The 19114-nt window shown below is 41.4% G+C and overlaps 1 protein-coding gene across 1 annotated transcript in view; it reads left to right on the top strand.

The window, feature by feature from the left end:
• Nucleotides 1-6199: 6199 nt before the first annotated feature.
• Nucleotides 6200-19114, top strand: part of LOC310999804 (atrial natriuretic peptide receptor 1-like) — a gene marked incomplete at both ends in the record, with an annotated part of 127886 nt that continues 114971 nt past the window's right edge. Inside the window, one exon of the mRNA XM_083990370.1 lies at nucleotides 6200-7013. Coding sequence (XP_083846496.1) covers nucleotides 6200-7013 — 814 coding nt within the window. The remainder of the gene's footprint in view (nucleotides 7014-19114) is intronic.

Genomic DNA, 19114 nt, shown 5'->3' with positions numbered 1-19114 from the left:
CTGCTACTTTGTAAATATGAGAATGAAATCATTGAAAATCTTCCTTTTTTACACATTTTTATCCAAATCCTTCCCCATAAAATATAGTCATCAGATTGCAGCAGGAGTTCCTAGATTATATAAACATGACTTTATATTTATATTAAAGCAGAAGTAAGTGATATTTTTGTGTTAATATAAGTCTTAAATAGTTATATCTTCCGACAGCAATCACTTACATAGAGTGTTTGGACTGAAACACGGGTCTGTCAGTCACTCTGCTCTGCTCTGAGCCGAGGAGAAAACATTTATCGTATCCTACAGTTTTTATCCAATGAGGAGAGAGAACGGCATGCAGGGCTGTGTGTGCAGCCAAGGGACGCCGTGAATGTGGCGACGTAGGGAAGAGGACTGTTATGGTGCGTTCAAGGAAACTCGTAGACTCGTGTTTTTCCGTCCTGTGAAGTTGTATCAGTTCGATCTGGTACGAGTTCACGGGTCGGAAGTTACGAGTGGCCGTTATAGTGACTTTCACAGGTAAAACAGGTCGGAAAAACACGAGTGGGTTGCCTGGAACGCTACAAAGTCGTAAGTCGTGACTTGAAGCTGTAATTTACGATTTCAAAAGCCTGCCTGGAACGCAGCATTAGCGAAAACGACCGGATCACTCACTTCTGCTTTAAAGCTCCATAAGGTATAAAGCTATATGTTTGTGTTAAAGCTCCTTCAAAATAAAGGTAGATGTTTGTATTAAAGCTCCTTCAAAATAAAGGTAGATGTTTGTGTTAAAGCTCCTTCAAAATAAAGGTAGATGTTTGTGTTAAAGCGCCTTCAAAATAAAGGTAGATGTTTGTGTTAAAGCTCCTTCAAAATAAAGGTAGATGTTTGTGTTAAAGCTCCTTCAAAATAAAGGTAGATGTTTGTGTTAAAGCGCCTTCAAAATAAAGGTAGATGTTTGTGTTAAAGCGCCTTCAAAATAAAGGTAGATGTTTGTGTTAAAGCTCCTTCAAAATAAAGGTAGATGTTTGTATTAAAGCTCCTTCAAAATAAAGGTAGATGTTTGTATTAAAGCTCCTTCAAAATAAAGGTAGATGTTTGTATTAAAGCTCCTTCAAAATAAAGGTAGATGTTTGTGTTAAAGCTCCTTCAAAATAAAGGTAGATGTTTGTGTTAAAGCGCCTTCAAAATAAAGGTAGATGTTTGTGTTAAAGCTCCTTCAAAATAAAGGTAGATGTTTGTATTAAAGCTCCTTCAAAATAAAGGTAGATGTTTGTATTAAAGCTCCTTCAAAATAAAGGTAGATGTTTGTATTAAAGCTCCTTCAAAATAAAGGTAGATGTTTGTGTCAAAGCTCCTTCAAAATAAAGGTAGATGTTTGTATTAAAGCTCCTTCAAAATAAAGGTAGATGTTTGTGGCTAAAGCGCCTTCAAAATAAAGGTAGATGTTTGTGTTAAAGCTCCTTCAAAATAAAGGTAGATGTTTGTATTAAAGCTCCTTCAAAATAAAGGTAGATGTTTGTGTTAAAGCTCCTTCAAAATAAATGTTGTTCATGTCTAGTGTGATTATAAAGCAGTTATATTATTCTATAAGTATCAAAAGATTTCTCTGAGCGTTTTATTTTGAAATCGGCTCTATATTTTTTTTACTATCTATCTATCTATCTATCTATCTATCTATCTATCTATCTATCTATCTATCTATCTATCTAAACAACACCATTTCCTCTTTCCCTCTCTTAATTATCTCTCTCCTTCTCATTCCTCTTCTCTTTTTTCTCTCTCACTTTCCTTCCTTCCTTCCTTCCTCCCCTCCTCTCTCTCTCTCTTGCTCTCTCACCCCCTCCCCCTCCCTCTCTCTCCCTCTCCCTCCCTCTCAGTCTTGACTCTGACTCCAGCAGCAGCGGACTGGCACTAACACAACAATGAGCTGTCAGAAGACTCACATCTAATAATCCGACTCGGATTAAACCAGATGAATTGACCGTCCAGACTCATTCAACGTGGATTAAACGTGGATTAATAATCCGATCTAAGTCTTGTCTTGTTAAACGGACTTCAACCCGCAGGAGCTGGAGACAGTTGAGGCAGCTCAGGTGAACTTTGACGGACACCTCCTCCTCCTCCTCCACTTTGATTCATGGAAGACACATGGATATAGAAACCTGTTTCAAACCTCACTTTCTTTTCATTTAATTTAAAAAGTCACATTTTCCTTGTTTTAAAACCGGACCTGGTTCTGGTTCTGGTTCTGGTTCTGTTAACGTTTCCCTCCGTGGACACCGGCTGAGCCTGGACCTCCAGAGCCCCGGGACACTGCGCTCCGAGCGGCCGCTTCCAGAGCTGCTGTCGGCGGCATGGGAGGCTGAGCCGCTCCGCTCCTCTCCTCCGGTTCTCTCTGTCTCTGTCTCTGTCTCCTCCGTTCACAGCCATGAGGAGGAAACCGGACACGTGCTGAGGTACAGACGGTGATGATGTCATCTTATAGGTGTATTGATTTACATTTGAGAGGATAAGTGGCGTGTGTGTGTCCGTGGGGAGTTGATGCTTTTAGCCCCGGCGCGTGTCGCTGGAGCTGCTGTCAGGGCCGGAGCAAACCTCCAGAGGGGGCCACGGGGCCAGGGCTGTGTAGTTAGGACCCCCCCCCCCCCCCACTGGGACACCAAACAGCTGTGCTGAGCCCATTCATAAAGATTTAAGTAGTTCAGGGTCATCGTTCACTATTTTTAAAGGTGTTCAAAAATGGCACTTTGTCCTGTTTGTTGCGACTCCTTCTACGAGTTTCCATGAGTTGCCGCACGAGTTTACCCGAGTAAGGAAAACAAATTTCATTGGTCATTATCGAGCGGGCGGAACATTCAATGTTTGGGGCGAGACCGAGCTCGGTGTGTGTGTGTCAGACGTTTGATTGACGGATCCAATATCAGTGGCTGATGAATCGTGAGCAGGCTGACGTATAATCCGTGCGCCTGCATTATCCAATGCAGGAAAAAAAAAAACCTCACTTTCATCCTGGATTTACTGGAAAATATGGGTTATTACACTAATATTATGACCCAGAGTGGAATCAAATTCATTTTTCTTTTCTGTAGGCTACACCTTTAATTTTTTATGAGACAAAATTATGAGATCAAGCACAGAAATGTAATATTTGACACATGTCTTTATATCCACATGTCATATCTCCTGGATGAGTTTATAACATTTACATTTCAGAAGATGTTGCGACTACAAATCTTAACAATACACTGAATTAAATGTAGATTTAATTAATGTTTGTATGCTTATTATATCAGTAAACATGTAATAAAACAAAAAACAAAACAAAACAATATATTCCATATTTGTACATATAAACCAGATCAGAATAACTTTATTGTCTCCCAAGGGGAAATTTGTCTTGGGCCAAAAAGTGCTGCAGCCGGGAGCGTGCCTATGTTCCCTCTGGACTCTCTCTATCTGGCCTGTCTATCCTCTACCTGGTCTTTTTACTAAACTTAACCAACTCCTTTCTTCATTGCCTAAACCCAACCAATGGTGGGACCAAAGGGCTGTGGGAACATAGGAATGACCCCCTGCAAGCCAACATGAGACACAATTACATAAAACACCTGCACAGAAACCACATTAATTCCATTATAATACAAAATAAAATTACATAAGATGGGAGCGTCCTAGACTGTCTTTATATACATGCCTGTCAATATATGTTAAGGAAAACCATCCAGTTAATAAACATTTAGAGTTTTATATGTCTGATTTTTAATATAAACTTGCATAAATGAGTTAAATATGCATTTAATTCAATATATTGTTAACAAATATGGTTGCAACGTATCATATCATTTGAAAAAATCGAACATCTGTAGCGTTTTTCTTTTTTTTTTTAGTTTTCTCTACGGGGCGTTTGAGTGTCACAGTTAAATCTGTCAGTTCTGAGGTGGAGGTTCAATCTTTCCTGTTTTTGTGACAGGACGTGTTCAGAAAAAAAACAAAAAAAAACACTAGTCAGTCTAAATCACTTCACTTTCACTCAGTGTTGGGAGGAAGAGGAGGAAGAGGAGGAGGAGGATGAGGAGGAGGAAGATGAGGGAGGAGGAAAGTCGTTTTTTTGCAGCTCTGGGGAGTTTTTCTCTCACGACTCTCGGCGGCCTCAGGATGACGGCTGTGGGTCGGAGCGTGACGCCGGCCGTTTTGATTTTATTAGATTTTTGGTCGTAGGAGGAGTTTCTGTCGTCGAGGTAACTTCAGGTTGAATCGCCGTGGTAACAGATAGTCGACTGGACTCAGATCCTCAGACTGCGACCGATGAGATCAGATCGCTGGAAAACAGAAGCACCATCAATGATCAATGATATCGATCGGTGCAGTTCTTTCTTTCTTGTTTGAACTGAGCAAAGATTCTTCAAGCCGACAGTGATGAAGCTTTTAAAGCAACATGAAGAGACTCTGTGATGAGACCTGGACATAAAAACTAGGAATAACTCCCAGGAAAATGGGTGAACAAACTAAAATAAACTCTGCATTTGGTCCAAAACCAAAGCCACAGTACCACAGTTTGAGAATCACTGGTTTATTTCATAGGGACAGTGCATCACCAATCAACAGAGTTAAAATAAAAACTGTAAGTGGGCCAGAGTTAGCCAACAAGGCTAGTTTTCGTCCGTTGTCCCTGGCCAGATGTTAAAGGCAACCGAAAAGCCAAAAAAGGGGGCAACAATTAAGTACTTTCAAAACACAACTTACACAATCTACCAAACAGGTAAGAAGTCTGACACACGGCATAACAAAAGCTCATGGCATGCAGACATAACACAAGAAAAAAACAAAAAACAAAACAGGACATATAAGCACAAGCATGATACAAGCATTGAGAAACAGCACAAATAATGATTGATTAGTGATTTACATGATAAATGATTCTCCACCCAGAAACGTCCACATGCACAACAAAACAGAGCAAAAGACCAAAATACAGGCAGGGGGAGGGGGCGATGCAGACACAGCCCCCACCACACAGGACTAGAAGCCCATAGGTGATGATTAAGACGGATATTCTAATAGTCTAATGTTTATTTTTGGGCACAAAACTCCAGACCCAACCTTTAAAGGGATAGTAGGGATAGGGATAGTATTTTTTTTAAAGTGGGGCTGTATGATCTACAAATAGCCCCTAAGTACTTTAATTGCAGTAGAAGACTCTCTGCACTCCTCCCGTTAGCAACGCCAGCCCATAATAGCCCTGCCCAGAGATTTACAACATACAGAGTTGTGAACAGACCCAAAGAAACGGCCTATTTTCACGGCCTAAAAGAGGTTTTACCTGGAAAAAAAAACACAGTTCCATTGTTCGCTATAATATAATTTTTTCCAGCTCTTCAAAGTGCAGGAAAAACACAGTTTTTATTTGGACCTAACCAACTGCTGATCGGCGGGCGCGAACCCTGGGCGGAGGGATACGTGAGTTGGTTAGGTCCAAATAAAAACTGTGTTTTTCCTGCACTTTGAGGGGCTGGAAAAAATTATATTATAGTGAACAATGGAACTGTGTATTTTTTTTTCAGGTAAAACCTCTTTTAGGCCGTGAAAATAGGCCGTTTCTTTGGGTCTGTTCACAACAATGTATGTTGTAAATCTCTGGGCAGGGCTATTATGGGCTGGCGTTGCTAACGGGAGGAGTGCAGAGAGTCTTCTACTGCAATTAAAGTACTTAGGGGCTATTTGTAGATCATACAACCCCACTTAAAAAAAAATGCTACTATCCCTTTAAGATTTGTCCTGATGTGTGCATTCTTAGATGGTGTTTAAATGAGGACTTGCTGTTAGATTGTTGTATATGGAGGGGGCAGTTATTCCACAGCTTGATGGCACGAAAGATAACTGTCCTTTTCAAAGTGTTGGATTTGGGGCATGGTGATGTTATTTGACCATCATCTGCTGATCTAGTGGAATGACGATGAATTTGACTACATCTGTTAATTTGATTATGTAAAAACTCAGGTTTGGTGGAATAGACAGTATTGCTGAAGAATGTGACTGTACTTAAGGCAAGCCTTTTTTCTACTTTTAACCATGAGAGTTTACAATGCATGCTTGGTAACATCTGGACTCAGGTGTTAATATTTGTCCTGATGTGTAAATGTGACGGTGTTTGTCTCCGTCCTCAGGTCACCCCCATAAATAATTCAGCGGCGGAGGAAGTGGACGAGCTGCTGGGTGGAGGATGGGCGTCTCTCTCCTGCTGGTTCTGCTGGTTCTCCTCGCCGCGGGGCAAGAGGTCGCCCCCACCGCCGCCGCCGGTGGTGGTGGTGGTGGTGGCCGATCGGCTCAACGCCACGGGCCGCGACCGCCGCGCCACCCTCGATCGCACCGGTCGCCGCGCCAGAACGCCGCCGTGCAGCAGCAGCAGCGGCAGCGGCACAACGTCACGCTGGGCATCATCCTGCCGGAGAGGAACACCGACTACCCGTGGGCGTGGCCGCGCATCGGGCCGGCGGTGGAGCGCGCCGTCAGGACCATCAACGCCGACGGCGCGCTGCTGCCCGCGCACCGCCTCGCCTACGTCTTCAAGAACAGCGAGGACAAAGGCGGCGTCTGCTCCGAGTCCGTGGCGCCGCTCGTGGCCGTCGACCTCAAGTTCTTCTACGACCCGTGGGCGTTCATCGGGCCGGGCTGCTCCTACACCGCCTCGCCCGTCGGCCTGTTCACCACGCACTGGGACGTCCCCATGGTGACGGCGGGCGCCCCGGCCGTGGCGTTCCAAGGCGAGGTGTACCCGTCCATCACCAACACGGGCCCCACGCACAAGAAGCTGGGGAAGTTCGGCCTGCGGATCTGCGAGCACTTCGGCTGGCGCGAGCACGTGGTGCTGATGTTCAACGACAAGAAGACGGACGACCGGCCGTGCTACTTCGCCGTGGAGGGTCTGTACACGGAGCTGAAGAGCGTCAACATCACGCTGGTCGACCGCGTGCTGGAGGAGAACAAGCTCATCAACTACACTCACATCCTGTCTGAGATCCAGAGCGACGGCCGAGGTGAGTCACCGATACGCCGCCGCCACCGCCACCGCCACCGCCAATCGTTTTTATTTATTTATTTAAAGGGACAACGAGGAGTTTCTATTTGGTTATAAAAAAAAGTATCACGTTAATGTGGATGAATCTACGTTACCACTTGTTAATGGGCCCATTTTCGATAAATATATCGTTTTGTCTCTATCGTTATTTTGTTATTATTATTGGTGGTGGAAATTCAGAAACTGCTTGATGAAAAACTGTCCCTGAAGGCAACGTGCATCAGTGGTTTTGCATGAATTTCCCTCTAAAACAACTCTGTGTGGTAACGTTGTGTTATTATCTCATAGCGTGGTGAATGTGCAGCTCACAACTTGTCCACCAGAGCGTTGTGGAGTTGTTGGATTGTGTATTTGATGAGTTTGATGAGGGAAACCAAAAAAAAATCCCATTCGCCTCCGTAGCGTAGCTCTGAGCAGCTCACGGCTCTGCTCCGCCGTTCTAAAAATAGCTTGCACCGACAATTAAAGGTAACGAACCTACTGCTATGACTATAGGGATTATGACAATGGGCCAATTTGCCACAATGTTGAACTATCCCTTTAAGGCGACTGCTTTGTTGTGACATCACAAAGTCACAGGAAGTCCTGACGGCTTGTTTTAATTTCATTTTATTGAAAGATTGACAGTGAGATGTGACTGGAATGGCTTTGATTGGTTGTTATTAATGAGACATTATTATTTATTACTAAGAGACATTGATCTCCATCATGTGAAGCAGTTTGATTATCGGTTATAGATCAGTCTGGTAGAGCAACACATGAACACACGAGCCTGGTTCTTCTCTGTAGAAGCTGTTTTAAATCAATACGCTCCAGGTGAGAACACTTAACTTGACTCTGTGTGTAATTATTGATCAGCTCATTGATGATTTCTCCTCCTTTAAGCTCATTATTGACGTTTTGTGAATCAACTGCCTGTAAATGGAGTCGATGCCTCTTCTCGGCTTCCTGTAACTCGGCTCCACGGTTACTCAGTTTGTCTGGACGACGCAGCAGCTTCTTTCTTCATCTAAATTCAGCCTCAGTTTCACTTGAGTTTTTTTTTTTTTTTGTAATTTCTCATTATTATTGTTTATTTCCGTCCCGTCTGCAGGAAAATGAACCTGATCTGACATGAATATGAGAAATAACAGCAGCTCGGCAGCGTCTGATAAACAGTTAATCCCCCCGAGTTGCCTGCTCATAATCACAGGTTAAGATTCTTATCACGAACCGACGGCCGCCAAACAACTAGAACTAGATTTATTTTTTCTTTTCTTTTCCAGAAGAAGGAGCTCTTCTGTTCATCTCAGGGGAGTTTCCTCACGAAGACGCCTGCAGACCTGAACAAGAGCTATAATCGCTTTATTCTCTGTTTTTAAATGAGAAACACTTCAAATATTCTTGTTGCAGAAAAGTCTTGGAGACGTTATGATCAGGGCCGTTGTATAGGGGAGAAAGGTGATGATAACTCTAGGGGCCCAGCGCCCAGTGGGGCCCATAAAAAACCCCAGTAGTCTAATCTTTGTATGACTGGTTTATTCTGCGTAAGACCCTGACTAATACTCATAGTACACTGTAAAAACTCAACATCTTTCCAAGAATATTTGTCTTATTTCTTGTCCAAATGTCTCATTTCTAGTCAAAACTAATCTCTTTCCACTTAAAATAAGACTCATTACTTAACTCATTGAGTGCCAACCACGTAATTTCTCGTTTTTCGTTCCCATGCGTTGAGTGCCAAAAACGAGATTTTTCGTTTTTTGCTTTTTTTTTTAATTATGAAAATAGACACTTTAATACACATTATATGTAAATTTGGGGACTCTACGACGAGGAGAACTGAAATAGATGACGATCAAAGTCACATGACAGCTCATGATCTGGAAGTTTTTATCATAACTCGGCTTTTGCAAACGGAGTTCTGCATGCAGATGCAGCAGCTGCTCTGCTCTCACCTGCGCTGCTGCTCCAGCAGCTCGGAGCTGAACCAGGAAGCTCTCAGCCGACAGTCCGCCCGGTCTTCATCTGGAGCAACACCGTGTCCTCCCCAAAGTCCTCCCGCGGTAAAATCTGATGGTCTCTGGACCAAAGCAGACCGGCATCACCGACCCGTACCACAGAAGGACCGCGACCACCGGTGGGACCGGTGTTCCGGAGCCGCTGTGGCCGACTGACCCTCACTTTCCGCGGGGAGAAGCTGTGACACGGCACGGTGCGTCTGTGTTATTGTTGTTTAGTGGCGCCCCCCCCGCCCCCGATGGTGGTTTTGTGAATAGAACAACAATTGTTGTATATATTTATCTTATACGAGCCCTTTGATCCAGAAATGCGAGTGTCAGAAGAGCGACAGACACAAACAGAGCAGCTTTCATAAAAGACGCTCTATCTCCTTTTCTAGAAAAAAAGGAGGGATTTTGGTGAAACCCAGCCATGTTTAGCTTGAGTTTTCTCAGGAACAGAGGCACGTAGAAACAAACGGTTTGTGGCCATTTGAAGCATAAAGTTAAACCTTTCAATTGAGCTACAGTATGTGTTGGTGGCAATAATATAGAATACACTATGGCTCTACAAAAATCGTCAAAAATGGTCTAAATTGCCGGTACACTTGACTAAAACTTTGGAAAGGAGCGCGGCACTCAATGAGTTAAAAATTAACTTGTTTTTAGATAATTGTCACTTAAATTCACAATAAGTAGAAAAATCTGCCAGTGAAAGTAAGTTTTTTGTGCTTGTAATAAGGAAGAAAAACTTGCTCCACTATCAGATTTTTTTCTACTTATTCCAAGTGAAAATCTGCTTGAAAGAAGTAAAAAAAAAAAAGTGTCTAAAAACAAGCTACTTTTAATATGATGTGTCTTATTTTAAGTAGAATGAGATTTGTTTTGACTAGAAATTACATTTTGACTAGAAATAAGACAAATATTCTTGGTAAGACACTTGAGTTTTTGCAGTGTAATGCTGCATTAGCATCAAAACAAAGAAGGCTAAATAAAAAACTATAATACATACGTAGTCTAAGAAAAAAAAAGGAAAAGTTAGGGGGAGGGGCCCACTTTAGTATTCTTTCAGGGGCCCAGAATTCCTAGCAACGGCCCTGGTTATGATGAATGTAGGACTGACGCAGTTTGTGCTGTTTGTCACTGAAATGTCACAGAAAGACATTTAATTTAATTTATTTATGAAGATGAAGCAAAGACTAAAATGTGTCATTTGTCTTCTGCCAAATTAGAAGATAATTATTTTTCCTGAGCAGCTGACATTTTGGATATTCAAGGTTTTCCTACAGCAACACAAACACAAACACAAACAGCCCGTCCTGTTGTCATGGTTCCTTCCTGTCCGTCACTCTCTCTGTGCGGTGCCGGTGCCCGTTAACCTCGACGTTAGCTCTTGATCTTTTGCTGCCGCGGGCATCGTCGTGGTCGTGGTCGTTGCCGTGGCAGCAGCAGCAGCAGCAGCAGAAATATGAGCTGGATCGATGCGTCCACCGGCCAGACGGACGGACGGCTGCTCGCTGCTGTAAACGACTCTGCCCCGAGGACACGGTGGAAAAGTCGACATCAGAGAGTGATGCAGCAGATTTCCACAGAGGAGACACACACACACACACACACACACACACACACACACACACACACACACACACACACACACACACACACACACACACACACACACACAAACAGACACACACCAACATCCAGAGACACGATGGAAAACTTAACCTCCTCTCAGCAACACTTAAATACATCCAGGTTTTATTGAGATTAAGACTTTCAGACACTTTCTACTTCCTCTGTCTTTTATTTTGAAGGGCTGATCTAAAAAAAAAAAACATCTCAGTGTAGGTTTCCATCTCCTCTCTCTCAATTCAATTCAATTTATTTAAAGTGGGACAATGCAAGTTCATGAACGAAACAAAATCGTAAACAAGCCGGATTGTAGCCACAGGCTAATTTCCATCCGCTGTCCCATACATAGATGTTCCCTGGTACAGAAAATACAATAAAGTAACAACAGGTCGATGCCAGCCAATCAGAAGAGAGGAGGAGGCTCTGAGCCTCTCTTCTGATTGGCTGACTGTTTTCTAAAGTGATCCAATAAAAAAAAAAACATAGTAGATTTCAGAATAAAACACTCAGAGAAACCAAATCCTGCAAAGTTGTTGGATGGTGGGTCCAGGTGGTGAGGGGGCGGGGTTTAGTTGTGACATCACAAAGTGACAGGAAGTCCTGACGGCTGGTCTACCTTTATACCGTATGGAGCTTTAACACAAACATCTACATTTATACTGTATGGAGCTTTAACACAAACATCTACCTTTATACCGTATGGAGCTTTAACACAAACATCTACCTTTATACTGTATGGAGCTTTAACACAAACATCTACCTTTATACTGTATGGAGCTTTAACACAAACATCTACCTTTATACTGTATGGAGCTTTAACACAAACATCTACCTTTATACTGTATGGAGCTTTAATACAAACATCTACCTTTATACTGTATGGAGCTTTAATACAAACATCTACCTTTATACTGTATGGAGCTTTAATACAAACATCTACCTTTATACTGTATGGAGCTTTAATACAAACATCTACCTTTATACTGTATGGAGCTTTAATACAAACATCTACCTTTATACTGTATGGAGCTTTAATACAAACATCTACCTTTATACTGTATGGAGCTTTAACACAAACATCTACCTTTATACTGTATGGAGCTTTAACACAAACATCTACCTTTATTTTGAAGGAGCTTTAACACAAACATCTCCCTTGGAGTCACTTCCTGTTCTTGGACATTAACAAAAGACACTTTTTAAATCAATATTTAACCCTTTCGATGAGTCCAAATATCAAAACACTCAGTGACCAACATGATTCATTAAGTTTTAATTATTTAAAAGCAGAATATTGTTGTGAACTTCTTTCCTTTGTCTAATTTGATAGTTAAGTGAAGATAATCTTATTTTTAAACTGCTCAAAAAGAACAAAAAAAAAAAAGGACAATTTGACGTTTTCAAGGAGAGTTAGATAACAGTGAGGAGCTGATAATAGACCATGCAGGATGAGCTGTGTGGAGGTTCAGGTTTGTGGGAATAACAGAACAGTTTCATCAATAATTAACCAGAGAAATGAAAACAGAGAAGCTTAAACACGTGGGAACAGATTTTCTTTTTTATTATTTCTCCTCTGCACTCTGGACCGAGCCGCGGTCATAAAAGTGTTTCAGTAATTGAGCCATAAATCCAGCTTCCTCTTCTTCCTCTTCTTCCTCTTCTTCCTCTTCTTCCTTTTTAGTTTTAGTTTAGTTTAAGTTTATTTCAGATGTTAAAAGAAATAAAACATAATACAGAAATGGACAGACATAACATATAAAAAACTTTGCAAAGACTACATATGAACAAAAAATATATAAAAATAAAATAAAATAAAATAATTGAAAATAAAGGTAATTTGATTTTTATTTTTATTTTTTTCATATCCGAAAAGGAGTGGGAAGAAGTAAAACTTATTTACTCCCACCCCTTATTCATACATTATCTATCAAGTTATCTAGTCATTATTATTTGAATTTATCTATCAAGTTATCTAGTCATTATAATATATACAGTAAGTTAATTTACGAGTTATTTAACTGGATTTATTCTAATATATTCTTATATTTATATTTATATACATATAGATTTATTCTAACATATGATTAGTCTTCTATCTCTCTATGTAGTCATATACATATAAAAACATATACAAACACATTCATACATACAAAGACAAACTGAAAGTAACATGAACCGAGCAACAAATAAACTAAGTCGGTAAATAATACCCAAATAAATAATAATAATAATAAGCACCTTGTGGTTGTCAGACACCCTCATTTCTGTACATGCTGAAAATAATTCCTTTGTATTTCTTTTTGAACTGGATTATGTTTGGACATTCTTTTAACCCCACATTCAAACTCTTCTTCAACCAACCGACCTGAGAAGCCAGAGGAGCTAGAAAACAAATGGTTCCCAGTCCTCCTCCTCCTGATGATGACCCGTTGTACCCGGCGAGGTCAGGAACCTGCGCCCTTATATGGAAACTAACAGCCGTCCTATCAGATCTGTAGGCATTTCCTGACAAACAAGCTCGGACTAATTTTACCTTGAGCAGCGGCGGATCTAGGTTCATGGGAGATCCGAGGCTTAGCCCAGAGGGAGGAAAGACAAAGATCTGCCTTTTTTGTTGTTGTTGTCTTTGTTGCTGACTGTGATAGGCCTACTGGAAATTTCAACACATCAACTTTAGGTAGACAAAAGCATTGTCCTGAAGGATCCACAAACAGGTGATACATCATAAAAAGAGAAAATATAAAACATGATCAGAAGCTACTAAAATAAAAATGATATGGCAGTGCATGTAATCCTGATTGACATCAGCCTCCCTATCCACAGCATTACGCTTTTAAAAAAAAGGAAATAATATGAATTTAAACTCAATTTGTCTGACTTACATTTACACAACTCACAAAAAGTTAGGGATATTTGATAAGAATATCCCTATAAAAAAAATTCATGCTACACAGTGACAAGAATTTCACCGTGTGCGTGGAGGCTCATGGGAAATGTAGTGTGGAAAACACATCGCTTTCCGAAACTCCTTGTACAGTCCCTTTAAAGATAATTATGATAATTAAAATAATGATAATAATAATAATGATTTTTTTTTTTTTTACAGAACAGTTCATTCTCATTCACAAAAGACATAAATTTGACAAAAATGTTATGTAAAATGAAAGAGGAAATAAAACTTCACTTGATGATATGAAGATTAAAAAAAATGGAATAATAATAAAAAAAAAAATGAAATCCTTTTTAAAAAGTTAAAAAAGGAAATAAACTTTTCCTTTAAACAGCAGCTTTCCACTGATAAACACCACCTCAGCTCTGAGATACATCTAAATATACTGGATTTGAATATATGTTAATAATAATGTAGGCCTACATATAAAGACTCATTTGTAAAAATGATAAATGAAACTGGAACACTGACATATGTATGATGCCCAAATATTTATGATTATATTGTGTAAATATGTTGTATAAATATATATATATCCACCCCAAAGATGAACATATATAAGCAAATGTAATTCCTATATAAACACAAGTAGCCAATAGTTTATAGTCTTAATGGTTTAAACACAAGGTTTATAGTTATTCCATATGTGTTATTGATGATTAATATGATAGGATGAACACACACACATATATTATGATGATATATGAACAGTGTTATATTTTACACATTTTATGTCCCTGTTTTACCGACTGACTCAAACGCATCACAGGTTTTGATCCGTCAGGTGTCACAAGAACATTTTCCCCACTAAGTGAAATTACACCAGATTAATATAATAGACCTCCCGCTGACTTCAGTGTTTGTAGTTGAAGCTGCTTCACTGGTTTCATTCAGACTTTTACTGGAACCGCCATTAGAGCAGCAGCAGGTGGAACTGGTTGGAACCGGTCTGAACCGGACCAGGACCAGGACTCATGTGGTTCCAGGGCCGGCCGCTGGCATAAACACTCTATGGGGCCTATTTTCCTGGCGCAACTCAGGGGGGCGCAGCGAGGCGAGCCCTGACGCAGCTGGCGCAGTGGCATGTTCCTCCAGTGCAACAAGGTGCGCAGCGGATTCGGTAAATTGGCAGACTGCTGTGCGCTGAGATGGGAGTGGTCGCGCAGCAGGGGGAGGTGTCGACAGATTCGCCGTGGCGCAGTGACAATTTGTTGCAGATAGACTGCGCAGAGAGTGCGCCGAAAGCTCGCCAGCTCCAACCTGGTCTAATCTCAGCGCAAGGCGAAGCGCAGCCAGCGGACTGGTATTTTGACTGCCCAGCGCGCAGTGCGCCCACGTCACCAAGACCTCACAAGCAGGTTTCCACAGTTCCAGGCACATTTAAATGCAATTAATAATAATAATAATAATAATCATCACAATAACCCCTATTTATTGTATCTGAATCAGCACATACACCTATATCTATATAGATTGTCCCGTCACACTGATGGCAGATCAAAGGCTTGCGTAATGGAAACTCAGCCTGACTGAATTAACACAGATGAAACCAGGGAGGGACTGAGACAGCCGTGGATGTCCCAAGAGCAGGTGTTGACACTACACACTGTGCCGTTGCAGATGATCAGCTATTTATTTATTTATTTATTTATTGATTTATTAGGGGCCAGCGCCGCATCGTCACGCGACCATAACAAATAAAACTGAAAACAAATAAACTATCATCTCTCACAGCAAACCACATTCAGCCTCGGCATCATAGTGAGCAGATATTCACATCTCCCATCTCAGGTAAATTCTAAAGAAAAAAGAAAAAGAGAGACGCTCCGTGATGCCTCCTTCACGCACAGCTGTTTGTTTATGTTGTGATCTGTGCACACGTGTTTAAATATAGGTTACTAAATATGAGTGTCTTTATTAATGGAAAAGGGGTGTGTGTGTTTTGTTTTTTTTGTTTTTTTTACTGGGCAACAGCTCTCAATCTGTCAGAGCAAGACCTGGATAACATCATAACCTCCTCCCTCCCAGACTACTTTTGCATCATCAGCCCGTGAGGTCTGTTCGCGCGACCGGACACTGCCAGCTTGGACCGGACCAGAACATCAGTTTCCTCCCGTCTCACTTGCTGTGAGAGATGATAGTTTATTTGTTTTCAGTTTTATTTGTTATGGTCGCGTGACGATGCGGCCGCTCGCCCGCTAATAAATCAATAAGTAAATACATAAATATAGCAGATAATCGTGTAGTGTCAACACAGCAGTAATCCATCCTCATCTTTCATCTGTGCAGCCTTTGATCTGTCATCAGTGTGACGGGACAATCGATATAGATGTGCTGAATGTGTATGCTGTATAGGTGCTGATTCAAATCTTCTCTTCCACGGTGAAATCAAACGTCAGAGGAGAGGAGCTCATTTGATTGGTGAAGATCTGACTCGGCTGTGTCAAACCCACTCCACGCCTTCTCTCCTCCCTCTATGCCATTTGCGCCGGTGGGAGGGAAGTAGGCGGGATGCGCCCCGCTGCGTTTCGAAGGAAAATTGCAAACTGCTCCTGGCCACTCCCCGTTGGAGAAGCGAACGCGGAGCGCAGGCCTGATCCGCTGCACCTGCGCTAGTTTACGAAAGTAGAGCCCTCTATGCGGTTGTTTAGGGCCACAGCCGTTAGGTGGGGGGCCACATGATCAGAAAGGTACCGGGGTTCATCAAGTCATTTAAACATCCTGAGGTCTGCACGTGCAGCTATGAGCTTTATAGGTAATGTGAAGTCAATATTCAGCTTCTTTTATCTCACATTTGAGACATTTGGTGAAAACAGAACGGCAGAATGACAACATTTGTGCTCAAAAAGCAATTTTACAAAATTTCATTTTAGACTTGTTTTCTACACTTATCTATTACTGTATTCATATCCTATTTCAAGCACCAAAACAGTTCATTCTCATGACTGAAGGAGTGTTTTCACAAGGGATTTGACATTTTTCAAAAAGAAGACCTCAAATTTCCAGCATTTGGCCTAAATTATTTCTTTATACAGTGTTGTAGGACAAACTGGCCTCAGTGTGCTTACAGCGGAGGTTCTAATATTTAGACATAAAACACTTGAGTATCTTCTATCTTAAAAAGATAAATTTAAGAAAATATGTAAAAATGGCCTCAAACCTCAGAGGGCATAAACACGTCTGTATTCAGTTTTAACCAGTGATTTGGTGTTTGCGCTTAGAGTGCAGGGCCACAAACAAAAACCTTGTTTAGGGGGCCACCAACATCCTAGGGCCGGCCCTGTGTGGTTCTGATGGTTCTGTTCGGTTTTATCCTGCAGCAGCAGCAGCAGCAGAGCGATCCGTATTTAGACCAGTTTGTTTGTCTCATTAATGCAAAGCCACACACACACACACACACACACACACACACACACACACACACACACACACACACACACACACACACACACACACACACACACACACACACACACACACACACACACCCTCTCAGCGTTATATGAGCAGAGCTGGACTCTGACTCGGTGTCTGTTTCTGTGGAGCTCGTTAACGCCGATGACGCAGCAGATTAAAGTTTGTTATGATGAGGATGATGATGATGATGATGATGATGCGTCAGTGTCACATGATGAAGGTTTGTGTCACTTCAGCCTTCAGACTGATCGATCCAGTGTCCGATCCTCCACACAGATCAAATGTAGCCTAGATTATCAACGTATAGCATCCCATAATAATCTATAATCTATATAATATTGATCTGCAGAGAGCATCATGTTCACATCTAGAAACATAACCCTTCACATAGTGTCTGAGCGTCGAGGCAAAACACAGGAGAGCAGCGTTCGATACCAGCTGTTTATGTTGCAACCATGACGACGAGGCGGATTAAGCTGTAACCGTGACAACAATGCAGAGACCACTTGCCGAAAAACTGCCCCCCCGACGGGAACACACATCAGCGGTTTTGCATGAATTTCCCTCTAAAACAACTCTGTCTGGTAACATTGTGTTATTATCTCATAGCGTGGTGAATGTGCAGCTCACAACTTGTCCACCAGAGCGTTGTGGAGTTGTTGGATTGTGTATTTGATGAGTTTGATGATGAGGGAAACTAAGAAATCCCATAATGAGCCTCCGTAGCGTAGCTCTGAGCAGCTCACGGCTCTGCTCCGCCGTTCTAAAAACAGCTTGCACCGACAATTAAAGGTAACAAACCTACTGCTATACTATAGGGATTATGGCAATGGGCCAATTTGTCAAAATGTTGAACTGTCCCTTTAACATTGACCTGTGTGTGAGGTTTATACGTTACTGGTAAGTGATGCAGAGCTTTCCAGGAAAGTGTGTGTGTGTGTGTGTGTGTGTGTGTGTGTGTGTGTGTGTGTGTGTGTGTGTGTGTGTGTGTGTGTGTTATATTTATGACTATAATTAGCCCTCAGTGCTCTGACATTTCAGTATAACCGACTCGTCCTGACCTCTGACCCCCGCCCCCTCCTGTGACATTATCACACTGTGTTTGAATGGAATGGAGTAGTCGGCCATCTTGCTTTTCTCTGATCTTACTCCGTGAATTAATTAACATGTTTTAACAGTGACACATTTTGCTCATTTGCGCACATTATTATTAGATATTCTCCTGTTGCTGTTTGTGTTTGATTTCCAAATAATGAGTAACTGTCCCTTTAATTTTTTGTTACTGTAACCACAGACCTAATTTGAGGTATTTTACCAAAATCCCACTCAAAAAACGTAGGCTACTTACTTTTAGACGAGGGAACAGGAAGTGATGAAAGCGTTTACTGGCAGACTCTATTATGGAGAAAAAGAACTTGTTTTTGACACAAATCATCATCTTTTCCTAAACCCAACCAGTTTAGTCTGCGGTTTTTCACGACGACCTCTCCTCTTTTATTTTATTTTTTATTTAACCTTTATTTAACTAGGCGAGCAGGGCCGTTGCTAGGAATTCTGGGCCCCCTTAAAGAATTGTGTAATTTCTAGTCAAAACAAATCTCATTCTACTTAAAATAAGACACATCATATTAAAAGTAGCTTGTTTTTAGACACTTTTTACTTCTTTCAGGCATATTTTCACTTGGAATAAGTAGAAAAAAATCTGATAGTGGAGCAAGTTTTTCTTCCTTATTACAAGCACAAAAAACTTACTTTCACTGGCAGATTTTTCTATTTATTGTGAATTTAAGTGAAAATTATCTAAAAACAAGTTAATTTTTAGGTAATGAGTCTTATTTTAAGTGGAAAGAGATTAGTTTGGACTAGAAATGAGACATTTGGACAAGAAATAAGACAAATATTCTTGGAAAGATGTTGAGTTTTTACAGTGTACTATGAGTATTAGTCAGGGTCTTACGCAGAATAAATCAGTCATACAAAGATTAGACTACTGGGGTTTTTTATGGGCCCCACTGGGCGCTGGGCCCCTAGAGTTATCATCACCTTTCTCCCCTATACAACGGCCCTGCAGGCGAGCAA

Source organism: Trachurus trachurus (genome assembly GCF_905171665.1).
Source record: "Trachurus trachurus genome assembly, chromosome: 16".
NCBI classification, from domain to species: domain Eukaryota; kingdom Metazoa; phylum Chordata; class Actinopteri; order Carangiformes; family Carangidae; genus Trachurus; species Trachurus trachurus.
Note: the sequence above shows the minus strand (reverse complement) of the source record. Positions and strands in the feature narration are given on the sequence as shown.